General features: G+C 33.9%; 1 protein-coding gene across 13 annotated transcripts in view; it reads left to right on the forward strand.

Moving 5' to 3' along the window:
* LOC136345809 (coiled-coil domain-containing protein AGAP005037) overlaps nt 1-13641 on the forward strand; it is a 119465-nt gene that overhangs the window by 97857 nt on the left and 7967 nt on the right. For 8 of the 13 annotated variants that reach the window (XM_066294434.1, XM_066294451.1, XM_066294478.1 and 5 more), the window contains 13 exons: nt 2565-2694; nt 3224-3349; nt 4874-4982; nt 5042-5167; nt 5214-5323; nt 5526-5573; nt 5779-5835; nt 10297-10386; nt 10465-10527; nt 10647-10922; nt 11522-11738; nt 11795-11950; nt 12001-12115. In XM_066294434.1, the coding sequence (XP_066150531.1) occupies nt 2565-2694; nt 3224-3349; nt 4874-4982; nt 5042-5167; nt 5214-5323; nt 5526-5573; nt 5779-5835; nt 10297-10386; nt 10465-10527; nt 10647-10922; nt 11522-11738; nt 11795-11950; nt 12001-12115 (1623 nt within the window). The remainder of the gene's footprint in view (nt 1-2564; nt 2695-3223; nt 3350-4873; nt 4983-5041; nt 5168-5213; nt 5324-5525; nt 5574-5778; nt 5836-10296; nt 10387-10464; nt 10528-10646; nt 10923-11521; nt 11739-11794; nt 11951-12000; nt 12116-13641) is intronic. The other 5 variants (XM_066294487.1, XM_066294470.1, XM_066294514.1 and 2 more) reach the window with 5 other exon arrangements.

Here is a 13641-nt window from a genome sequence, read left to right on the forward strand (position 1 = left end):
ATTTTTAACAGACAATTTCAAATAAACTTTCAAAATTCTTAAAAACACAGGTTTAGTTATAATAAATATCTGTCTCTCTACAAAAAAATTTGATTTGATTTGAAGAATTACATAAAAACTTTTTTTTCTCGATGCAGATACGAAAAAACAACAAGAGACTAAAAAGTTTCTAAGCAAGGTAAAAAAGTAATTTTGTCTTTTAGAATCTATTAACGGTGCACTGCAATAAAGTTCAAGGGGAGAAAAACGACGTGACTTCTGAAAAAATATCATCGTGTAGATTATAAAAACTATTTAAGATTCCCAATAATATAAGTCATACAGAGTAAATAAGTTTCTAAATTGTAGTTAAATATATTAAAAACTGCGGGAGCTATACGAAACAAACTGAAAAATATCCGACATCTGAACACCCCGTAGCTAACGAAGCGTTTGTAGATCTATGTTTATATGAAATTTGAGTTATGAAATAAGCTAGAGACTACCCCCTTCCATGTGTACATAATATTTAGGAGCACTCTGTATAAAACGAAAGATTATACATACGTATCTAAAAATTGGAAAATTGATATCTCCAAGAACTCGGGAAAATGCTCAATCACTCAGTCCTCAAATGAACATGAATATGAAAACGTGATTTTTTATTGAACTTGCGGATGCGTCGTGGAAAATCACATAATTACGAAAGATTATTCTACACCCAATTTATAGCGATTAGTCGATTTTCGACCAATCACACTGACTGGCTACCATCGCAGATCAATCCGATCCAGATGGGCGTTTCCGAAAAGACCTACTGCAGATAACTGATTGGTTGAATTCGGGTTATGATGAGTGAACAAAATTTGTAATATATTGACTATAGCCAAAGCTACTAACAAAACTGGTACATCTATTTCCTGACGCTGATAAACCATAGTCCTGTATTCAGTGGCCATTTGGGAAACTCCAGAAAGAAAAATCTCCATCTTTGTTCCTCTCGTTCTACTGTGTTCGATACAAAACAATTCCAGAAAATGATTCCTTAGGTAAAGATCTAAAAATTGATAATAGGCTTATAATTTGTGTCTATCTACTTTCTACACAAATATGCCTGATGAGCCCATGAAATAAAAAAATCTGAACACAAAAAGACACCTACCTTAAAAGTTAAAGTTGGAACAATTTTTCATGAAGTTTTGTTCTCATTATATTTTAATTAATCCAGAGAAGGAATTCCAGTAACAAACGATTTGAAAAAAAATGAGGACAATTTATAAAACATTAAACAACATCAATGTAGAAAACACATTTTTCATTTGCGAGTATTTTATAGCTTCATAACGTCAAATAATATACAATAAATAGAATATTTGAAGTTACTGATTCAATTGAAGTGCAACATTATGCATTCAGTTGATATCTCCGAGAGCTCACCAGTCGTTTAAACCATCAACCGAAACTACATTGCAAACGAGAAAAGTATACTGATAGTGTTTTGCATGCTTTACAGTATCCCAAAATATAATATAACTTTATAAATAATGGAATTCTTGACGATGCTGTTTGAACCTTCATTTTTCCATAAAAGCATAAATAAAAGCAACATTTTTACAAGAGGCTTCAATAGCAAAAGTTCAGCATGATATATTCTAAATAAATAGTGAAATTTTTAGGTTAATAAGTTAAAAGAATTTGTCGTAAGGCATTTATCATAATTGAAACTTGCACAAATCGCACTTTGAAAATGTTACAAAATTGATATTTTTTTGAAAATTTTATCATTCAAATGGCGCCGAAGGCAACTAATTTTCCTCAAAATTTTACTAGTTTTTGGAGAATTAATATACAAAATGTTATGATTAAATAGTAAAATTTGCAACTTTATAAACAAAAACACTGTGTCGTGGTAGAGTAGAATTTATCGCTACACCACGACAAATATTACAAATCGTGCTTGAAAAATATTATAAAAAATTATTTTTTCTAATTCACTTTTAAAATAAATCTTAGGTACCAACAAATTTAAAACTCAATATTTATTCCTGCATTATGAATAAAAAGTGAAACTTAGTTTTAGGAAACAGTTCCTGCTGGATTCATAAATAAAGAGATGATGGCGCATTTCAGACCCATTTGATGCCACTACAAATCACACTTGAAAATTATTACAAGAAATATGAATATAAAAAAGGTTTAACATTCAAAACAGACATTTAAATACAGGGAATGAACATTAAAGTTTGAATAAAAAGCAATTGCGTGGTGAAGTAACGTTGAAATATTTAACTTAGAAAAAATACTTTTTAAGTTTAAAAATTCTCAAAATGGCGAACGAACAATTCACAAATAATAGAAAAAAAAAGATTCATGAATTAAAAATAGTGACGTAGCACGGTCGCATTTGAAGTTTGTCCTATCTCTATAATTTATTAAATTAAATAAATTCGTGATAGCGCTATGAACCAAATTTATGTAAAGTTAAAATTGTTAAAATGGGAGGAATAAAGTGAACATTATTGTTACTAGTATACGAATATACAAGTTTACAATATTTCAATATCCACTCATTCTTCTTTTTCCAGATTGGAGGCAAAGCAGCCCCTTACTACATGGGTTCCACCAGCAGCCTCCCCAGAGGTGCCCCATTTTTACGAACGTACTCCCCTGCAGTGCCCAATCTCCCCGCAGAACGACTCAAACCGCTACCCTCGGGTCAGTTTTGCCTCATTTTTATCACTTGTAGCAAGAATATTTCACATTTTAATGCTATGGAGTGTGTGAATAGCTGAATTTTTTCTAATATTTCTGTTCTGAACTAACTCTGAATTCAGCTATTACACGCTCATGATGTAAGGTCCTTTTGGTCTTGAGAAATGCATGAATTAATTATTAGGAGGAAGGTACCATGTAACGTAAAGTATGATGTAAATAAAATGTGTATTTACATGGTACCCATTCCAATGGATTAAACCTACTGGGCGTTTCTGATAATGTACAAAGGCTTGTCTGTACCAGCGTGTATTGTCCGTTAACAACGTTTTGTTACAGTCCCAGTTTTGTTTCATCACCGATTTTTTCAGTATTGTTACATCCATTTTGTTTGTTAAAGGCAGGATTTAATGCATATTTGTGATAGAGAAAGCGCGTGTTCGATTACATAATTACGCAATAAATTGTGTTTAACCGTTGAACAAAAAGTGTTGAATCCTGCCGATTAAAGAACCTTTCTTGCATTGAAAAGGTGCACCCCCGAAACCTCAACGCGCTTATAGCAGCGGAGCAGGCCGTGGCTCTAGCGATGGTCCACCCCGACCCCCGGACCGGTTTGCCCCCTTCCAAAGGCCCACCAACCCCCTTTATGTGCCAGGTGGGTCTTTAATGTGTTTAGCCTCAAAACAACTCCCAATTCAAAAATCTACATTTCGGTACATTATGTCTCAAAGCTGACCATAATGTTGGGGTTTCTTTTGCGTTTTTGAATATCACACGCACCCCTGCAACGTTTTGTCATTGTGTTTTTACACAGAGTGTCACACATTCGGCGGATGATTGTGAGTTTTGGCCAAAAATAATGAAAGAAACGAATGTTTTTTTTTAATAAAATTCGATTTGTTTATACTAGAATTTAGAAACCGTATGCAAGTTCTAAGATTCCATATACGCCACTGGTTTCTAAAAATATTGAATAATCTTAACTCGAGTTTTCTAAAACAGTTTGAAAAAATCAATGGCGTACTCGCACAGAACTCAAAATCGCAAAGAAGTTAAAGAGGAAGTTGTTTGCCATTCATATTTATCGAAAACTTTATTGTGATCGTCACTGGTTTACTTTATACAGTGTGGCACATTTAACTGGAAAAATTTCGTTATATTGTTTCGTATTGGTTTTCTAAAGTTCAATGAGGCTACAAATCTGGATTTTCTATGGTAAGATCTTATTTCAACGTTCGTTGCTTTACTGCCTCATCATGCAGAAAACCATCATGATGATCGAATGTGGTTTTAACAGGACGGTGCTCCACCCCATTACGCCCATAATATTCGACAAAATCTAGATGAAGTATTTCCAAACCGTTGGATAAGATGACGCAATACAATTGATTGGTCGCCTAGATCGCCGGATTTTGATCCTCTGGATTTTTTCGTTTGAGGTCACCTAAAAACTAAAGTTTAATTGAGAAATCCCAAAAATTTAAAGGAAATGGGGCAAAAACTAACTCACGAAATCCGACAAATAACTCCAGAACCACTACGTAATTAAATAAATGGATTTTATTTTAGGTTAGGGCTATGCCAGGAAATAACTAGTGGACATTTCTAAAAATACTCACAGTAAAAAAAATATTTACTTATTGTGGTTTAATTCCTTTTTTATGCCTTTTCTAATTTGTTACCACAATACAAATTTTTATTGTTGAGAAAAAAAGTTTAGAGTAGTTTCAACCCTTAAATAGGGTGTAAAATTCAATTCGATACTACAGAAAAATATCAAACCTAAAAAAACGGACCCGAATTTTTTTGTTTCTTTAGAAAACCAATGCGAAACGAAATGTCGAATTTATTCCAGTTAAATGTGACATACTCTATATTAAGCATTGTAAGAATTCTGTATAATTTGGCAAAAAAAGCACTTCAATCCAATAAAAACAATGACCGTAACTTCAATAATTATGCACTCATAAGAAAATAAAAAAATTGTAGAACACTATCATTTATACCCTAAAATCTTAACTCATTTCCCATCGAGAGTGTGACTCCCTGTATATGAATTTTCCCATTTCACACCTTTTTAATAAGTAGTTTGCAGATGTATCAGTAGATTTGTTTGGTGTTTTTATTGGTGAATGTAGAGTTGAGTATGGGAAAAAATAATGTAGAGTCCTTAATGTAGACGGCTATATGTCGTCCCCTGAACGAGGCTCCAGGTATGAAGATCCTTACTACAGTCAATATGGTACTAGATCTGGATCTATAACACCAGTCATAGACGAAGAAGTTAGGTATGACTCAATAGATCAAAGAATATTCCATGGCTATTGTAACAATATTATTGTAACAGCGATACAGAATTGTTGGATGACTCCTACTCTCTCTACGGAGTTAAAGTGCCCCCTGGCAACGCTTCGAGAACTACTCCTAGACCGGGGTTTCCCGCCCCCACTGGAGTACCTTATGACGCTACCAGGTCGGTTTTTGTAAAATACAAATCATATGTTTAACATTTTTTTTAGGTTACGAGTAGAAAACATGGAAAGACAACTGGCGAATCTCACAGGATTGGTCCAGAAAGCACTCACGCAACCCAGTACTTTACAGATTCCAGGCAGAGATGGTTATCGAGGTGAGAACTTTTCTTACTCACTTTTTTAGTTGTATGATCGAGTTTGATGAGAATTATTAGGGGTTGCCATTTTAGAACTTAGTAGTCATGAAAATTTTTTCCTTATGGTCATCCATTCATTTATTTATTTAAACGCAAGCCTTGTGTGTATATAGTGTGTGTTTCGTTGCTAACTGTCATCATTCATTTTTCTACCCAACAGGAGACGAGTTCGATAAGAACTCCAGCTCGAGTTCAGCTTCACTGCCAGGTTTGTATTTATCACTGTGTTTTTATGATTTTCCTCATCTCATCTGCCATACATTTTGCATGTCTTAAGTACTTGGAAATTTGGCTGTAACATCTTACTGTGAATAATGTATAGAGGGTCCAAATTTCGAAGTTTTGTCCGTTATAGCGAAAAGAATTGGCAAATGTGAGGCGAAATTTTTGACAGTTTTGTGGTTTTTTGACAGATGATTCGTATCTGCGGTCAGACAGCAAAGCGCCCAAATTGGGTAAAAGTGGCTGTCGTAAGTTGGAACCATTCTAAGCATGACCCTGGAGTCTTGTATATTTGTATATTTAGCTCCCCATTGACTCCCATATGCATGCCCCATCAATTTACGTAGGTACTAAACGTTACTCCCCAATTCTTTCAATCAGGCATGATTCAATTTTTCGCTCTAAGCAGGAATTATTTCATATAAAGAAGTATGAAGAAATAAATGCTTTTTATTTGAACATCGTATATATAAGGTTAGCCACACAACACGTTAGAAAATTTTTTACTTCCCACTATCGTAGCCCAATGAAATTTAGTTTCAGGCTAGAATCGATCATTTTGAATCCAAGTTAAATAATTTCAAAAAGGTAGTACTTTCGGTTCTATCGGCAATAACTTCTAACTTCGGTATTTTAAATAGACTCCCCTGATTTTTTTGTAATTTTTGGATTTCTGGTTAAATTTTAGGGAAAGTTTATGTAAAATGCTCTATGTCTAAAATTTACCGTTGTCGAGTTATATGGGAATTTTTTTTTTTTTTTTTTTAATGTTGAAATATCCCACAGAAATCGGTATTATACGCTAAACGCTGCAAATTTTTAGATTTAGAATTTCGATTTTCGGTGTTCTGGAATTCAAAAAGCCCTTAATACGCCTTTTTTGACGTGCTTCGATTTAACAAAAAGTCTTTCGCAACCCCCGAAACATGCCCCCGAGATTCTATTGCTTCTAATCTCATTAACTTGTTTATTTCAAACGGGACAAGTTGTACCTTGAAACATTTTCGAGTCTAGAATTTCATTCTGATTCAAATATTAAATGATTAAGGTTCCCTCGACCGATTATGGATAGGGTGTCCCATTTGACATAAGCAAGTTATTGAAATTTGAAGTCATGCAGTTTTGGAGACATGTTCCCAGGTTTGCAGAACACTTTTTGTAAAATTGGAATTTATCATAATATAGCTTATTAGGTCATCCTTGAGTCCCAGAATACCAATTCCAAAGTGTGTTGCAGTTAGTGCGTAATACCGATTTCCGTGAGACCTTGCAACTGTCATTTTTCGGTATAACTCGGAAATGGAAAATTTTAAACATAAAACGCTTTACATAAATCGACCATAAAACTTAACGAGAAATCCGACAATGACAAAAAGTTCCATTTAAAATAATGTACTGGGTGATTTTTGATAATTAGCTATTCTATGTACAGATGTGAGTCACAGATCGCCAAACTGCATTAAAATTCACTGGAAAGTTGTTTCTTGCAAGGCTTAATACTAAATTGAAAATATTATTATAACCTTTTTTTGCCAGTTCGAACTCATCACAGTCTTGTGATAAAGACACTACACTCATATGAGTATTGCCTATCACTAGTTTGTATTAAAGAAAAGATCTCCTAGTTGTGGTATGTATTAATAGAAAGTCTGATATTAAATGTAAATTTGTATAAATTTTGTAGGAAAATTTACATATTTTACATCATTATGAATACTGAAAATTTCAGGAATTTTGTTCCAAACTCGATGGTTTTTATTTCGTATCAAAACTTGTTTCTAGTTATTTTCTTGTCACGTATTAACTCACAAATATTGTATTTTTTATCAGCACTACTGTATTTACATCCACTGTATGTAGCCACAGCAAAAGAAAGCACCTTATTAACTATTTTCAGGTTTTGTCCTAAAGATGGATAACTGGCCGCAATGGCCTATATTTTTCTGCTTAAAATGTAGGCAACCGGTCGGGCTGTTTTACGTAATTTTAAACGGCAATGTATCAGATAATTACGCAGATTAATATCCAATAATGAACTTCTAATTTTACTTTATCAATTACATGTTAAAACTCACCTGATTGCTTTTAATGGCAGTAATTATTCCTGCTAGAACAAACTTTCCATTTTCATCGTTACTCTATATTCCCTAATTTATAATCCAGGCAACCAGGCATACATGTGTATTACATTATTAATGGCGGATTGTCAGAAGCCAGAAAATTTTCTAAAACTTTCAGAGAATTTTCCCCACTTAATAATAAACCAAAAGAAATGTGTTTAATTGGAGACTAAGAGAGGCTCAACTTCAATTATTTTCTATCTCCACTTTCTTTCTACTCCTCTCCTTTAAGTTTCCATAGAAAACTTAATAAGGCGACAAACAATTTGTCCCAGATTATACTGAAGTAATTAAAAAGTGATCAATAAAAAAAATTGCAAGTAACCGTTCAGATACCACAGGCATGGTACGGATAAATTAACCTTTTAATTTGTGTCTGGTCGAATTTTTGATGGTGAACAGCAAACGGCTTAATCAAGACCCTACTAAAAAATGTTAGAGCTTCAGGAAGTTTACAAGAATTGAGAAGAATTGGCAACAATACCCGCCCCTACAAAAAACCTCACAAACAGCCCTATTTGATAATTACTGACCTTGTTACTAAAACTACTAATTACAGTTTTCAAATGATGTTCTCCATTTTGTAATTATAGCTTTTGACCTCGTCTTTGTTTCACAAATTATAATTTGTTTAGTGTCACAAAGTTTAAAATATGTTAATTATTTTCTGCAATTATGTCCCACGTTTGTTTTTGTTTCATATTTCTATTTCGCCGGCAAATATACAGGGTGGTTCTTGACTTGGAAGTTTCCTTTTAACAGGAACAACAGCTGTAAAATAAGCTTTCTTCAAAATATCCGCCCAGTATGTTGAAAACAAAGCATTACCAGATCTATGTTTATATAAATTTTTCGTCTGAGAATCACTCAACGTACCACCCCGTGAACGTTAGTCTCATATTCAAATAACACCCTGTATATAGGGCGATCTTTTTAAAAAAATTTCAAGTAGAAGTTAAAATATCATAGGTCTGTATTGGATTAATTCATGTATTACTGAAATTCCTTAAAAAATGTATAAACACTACGAGAATGTTCAGGAATCTTTTATCTTCTAACGCTCAAATGTGCTAATGCTGTTTAAAAGAAAGTTCTTTATAAGACTTCCCCAAGAACAAACTAATTTGTTATCTACTTCACTTGGAAAAATAAAATCATCTACAGACAAATTTTAAAATGCTCCGGCAATATCCGAAATATCGAAAAATTGACATCAACCTTCCAATGTTTAGAGTGTAGGCAACCAGGCAAGCATCCCTATTTAAATATTAGTGACAGTGTTGCCAGACCATTGCCTAGGCTTTTCAGATATTCTTGCTTTCAGAGTATTGGTTTAGAAAATAGCAACAAATCAGAGCATATTCTGATTGTTTCCTGGTGTACAACTTTAAAACGATTCTTATGTAAGTATAAGAGAACGTTTTGCCTCTTCCCATCAAGTTTTGCCCAATTAACTGTATGGGGAGATTCACTTCTTTGTATTTATTAATAACTAATTTTATCATTATTTATACTTCAATCTGTTCTGGTTAGAAAACAAACTAAGACGATCTATTTGTTCACGAGTCGTACCAAATTAATTTGAAATGCTAATTAAACAACGTCTTATCCAACAGTTTAAACATAATTTCATATTTTCGATTCCAAAACGGATTTGCTTCCTGTAGACAATTTATTTAGGAAATGAGGCAACGGAATGGTCATTGAAATGTCGGCTAAACAAAATTCTGAATAAACAAATATGTTAAGTAAGTTATTTGTGTATTTGCTGACCATTAAGATGATAGTTTTCACTACTACGTGTTTGAATAGAAATTGTTCTAATGTTTTTCTAGTAGACCATCGAGTTTAGAATACACCTTGTGTACTCATCATTTATAGTTTCATCTACAGGGTGTTTTTATAATTAATTGTACACAATTGAATCACAGACTCCGTATGTAAAAAATATTTTTTATAAACAATCTATCATGCGGTTACGTTTCTTTAATTATGATACACCCTGTATACATACAACGGATATAAAGCAGCATATGTTAGCTATTTTTAGTGCTTCTATATCAAAGTATTTCGAAGTTTGCCAACGAGAAACATGGACAGTCTCTTGGTAACTTCTATAGGGAGTTCATAAGACTTTGATATATTGGCCTTTAAAGTTTTGATTTTTCTTAGAAACATTTATGAATAATCGATTCTTGTTGTCCAGAATTTTTTCTTTTCTGTTTTGTTTAGGTACTTGCTTACCTAATATTTTAGGTTTCACTCGGTACCTCTAAATCAGTTATCAGTCCTGGAAAGATTGCTACAAGAAAATTTCCATGTCAATATATGGAAGTTATCTTATAGGTAACGTCACCAAGACTAATCTATTCAGTAACAAATCTTTTAGATTCATTAATTCTCCTTCTTGAGGAAATTTTCCTCATTTTTAATCACCACTAAAAACTCAGAATCGCCAACCTTTCTCACAAAACTCCATCATGTTGGGGTGTTATCGAATGAAACACTCATCAGCTTTTGTCTTGTTCATGAATACCGGCCATATAATCAATCATTCGCCTAAATCATTATGTATCGTGTGCTTTCTAGATAAGTCCGTTTCGTTCGAGAAGTCGGTCTCCTTTAGCGACGAGCCTCCGGAAATGAACTCCCCCAAGCAGCACAGCCCCCAACACGCAGGTAACTCACCCTCTTAACTACATTTGCATGATTTGATGTGTTATTTTTGCAACTAACCGAGTTTTTTTGCCACATCAGCGGACCAAAAACCCACAAAACCGGCCATTAAATCGTCCACGTTGCCCAGGACCTCATCGCAGGGTAAGTCCCCCATTTGTCACTATTCACCCCCCTCGCCCTTACTCACTTCATAAGTGCCCCCCTTGTAGCAAATTTTGTTATATCGTCAAAACATAAGAGTGGACATTTTTGTGTTGTAGAACGAGACAGACTTAAACCAGCACCACCCCCGAAACCCGCCTCTTTGTCTCCAGGTCAGTATGACAGCCGAATATACAGGGATCTGCAACTCACCCCTGAGATGTACAACCAGCTAAGGGGGTTGCAGAAAAAAGCGAAAGATCTGAGGGCGGAAATGCGAAACTTGAGACGCATGTCGCAGGCGCAAGCGCATTCGGTAAAGGAGACCATCAGGGACACATTTATCAAAATTCGAGCTATGCTATTGGCTGGAGGAGAACAAGTCTGGCAAGCTGGTAAGTGAGATTCTATATTAAAGCAGTTCTGAAAATTGGAAATTTACAATTTAAATGCGTTAAAGTCGGAAAGATTCAAGAGATTTGCTGGATAAACTGTGGGAACGTCTGCATGCAGATGCAAATGTGTGTACCTAACAAACATCCATTTCGGTTGCAAATGGATGGCATTAACTTAATGGAAAATCGTTGAAAACGACGATATCTCGCTTGCCTTTCGAGGCATTTATCTAAGAGTTAAGATCAGTGGCGGACTTTCAGGGTGTTCTGGAACATGCACAAATAAAAAATAAATAAAAAGCAATTCCGCCCAGGGTCGCTTGTTTGAGTTATAAACAGCGTTAATAAAAATAAGTTAATTTTCATTTTAGCAACACTCTTTAGGTGTTAACACAGAATTATGGAAATTTTTTCGGTAACAAGAAATGTCTTTTTCAAAAGCATATGGTGACGGATTTTAAAAGAAAACTTTATGATACGCTACTGACGTCCTGTACATTGAGAACTTGGCGCAGTGGTGCACACATATGAATTTTCTTTACATCGAGGCCTTCTTACCCTGGAGATCCGCCACTACTTGACACGAACATTTTTTATAGGTATGGACCAAGAACGAGTGCGTCTTACAAGAGAAGAAGACTTGTACAAACAAGAAATGCTGCGATTGGAAAAGGATTTAAGCGAGTTGGAGTCTACAGTGGAAGAGCTGAGAGGCAATGTTATCAACAGGAAAACCAGGGTTAATATGTCTGATGTAGAGAATATGGCTCTAATTCTAAGCAAAAGCTCCAAAACTGTGGCCGACTTGAAACTTCGGTAAAAACAACACTTTACCTCTCCAATCTTGCATTATTACATGGAAGATAATCTAGGTTTCCGGGACTGCAAGACAGTATGAAGACATTATTGACAACAGAAATGGACAAAATGGTACGAGAAGAAAAATTCCTAAAAGAGGAGCCAGAAAGGCTCGAAAGCGCACTTCGAAGGTGCAAAAAGTTAACCGGAACTCTAGTCACTTTGAAGAGGTAAGTTGCCTCCCTATTTCCCTAACTTGTTACAAAGGGCTTTGACCTAGGTTAGCCAGTGTACAAGAACAACGACTTCCTTGCTCAAACTCCAATAATGACGGTCCTTTGTCGCCGATCGCAGTTGAAACCCCCCCGATTACCCCATCGTCTACTCACAGCAAGGTAAGTGCACCTCAAGGCTCGTTTCTTTTAGTGGCGTTTTCCCTTTTGATTTGGTGCGCATGCGATTTTGCCTTTAATGAAGAATTAATATTGTAAATTATGTTAAACTAAAGAGTACCTTAAATATGTAAGACTTTACAAAAACCGGTGTACACATTTCCAATGTTGCCTTAGCTATTTATGTTTTAGTTTTTTTGTTTGTGGGATTAAACATATTTGTAAAAGAAGTTATTCGTGGGGTTATAAAAACATATGTAAGGCCCCACGAGACTGGGGAACTTTCCACTTTAACTGTAAACAAAATCACACAGGAGTAGAAAGTATTTTTCCACGGAAATTAAAACTTTTAGAATAAATTTACCGTTCAAATTCAAAATGAAATTAATGGCTACAAAAACAGCGATACACCAATATAATTAAATATAATTTTATATCACAAAAATTTCTTCAAACCTCCAAAAATTACTGGTGAAATGTTCACTAAAAGCATTAAAATTGAAATTTTTAAGGTCAATATCGATGCCCTGATATTCCTAATGGTAATTATGTCTATAAGATGATTCCATGAATAATTAAAAATTATTGACGTTTTGCATTTTTATGCAAGTTGCCTTAGTGGTAAATTTATCCAGAGTGTGATATAGTGGCTCTTAGGACCGAAAAATCGATATCTTAACAACTTTGCTTGGTGGTTAATTTATGTAAAAGCGATGGTAAAGAAAAAAATAAGCCAAGACACACCATTAGATTATCTCTTTATTTCTAAAAAGTAATTGAGCTTTTAAATACATTTGGATCTCAATATTAAATCTCTGCTTTTTTAAATACGGTACCCTGTATATTAGCATGTTTTTTATAATGTAAGTATTGACATGAAGGAATATTTTAGGGCAAACGTATCTATGTATATCTCTATTATTTTTTGAGTCATTTCTGTTTTTTAAAACACATATTTAATGTATTCGAACCTAAAACTCAAATCTCGAGTTCTTCGAATACAACACCCAGTATATTAGCATATTTTCAAACTACCATGATGTAAGAAACTTTTTTATATATGATATTTTTCTACTCGTTTTTGAATTAGGTCAATCTTGCAAATACATATTTTCACAGAAAGATTAAGTTTTCAATGACTTGCGCACATTAAATTTTTTTTAATGCTAGAAATCCGAAATTTGATATTTAGGCACTGATTCAGAGATATACCGAATTCCAAGAAAATATTTTAAAATTCATATGTTTCATTTTTCAAATAACAACCCATATTTTTTATTTTATTTATAAAATTTATGTTCTTTTCTCAATTCAATTATTATAATATCTTTATACTTATTTATCATAGTTTTTGACGTGCGTCGCATTATTAACGTAAAATTTGCTACTGCAATGGTTGCTTAACAAATTATTACTTTCTAGTTCTGGATACAAAATAGAAACTTTTTTTTTTTGTCGATAGTTTAAGTTTTTAACATCATCAGCCATTTTGCCATAATTCAAACCATCCGAAAATTACACCTTTCGGA

The sequence above is a fragment of the Euwallacea fornicatus genome, chromosome 2 (assembly GCF_040115645.1).
Source record: "Euwallacea fornicatus isolate EFF26 chromosome 2, ASM4011564v1, whole genome shotgun sequence".
Taxonomy (NCBI): Eukaryota; Metazoa; Arthropoda; class Insecta; order Coleoptera; family Curculionidae; genus Euwallacea; species Euwallacea fornicatus.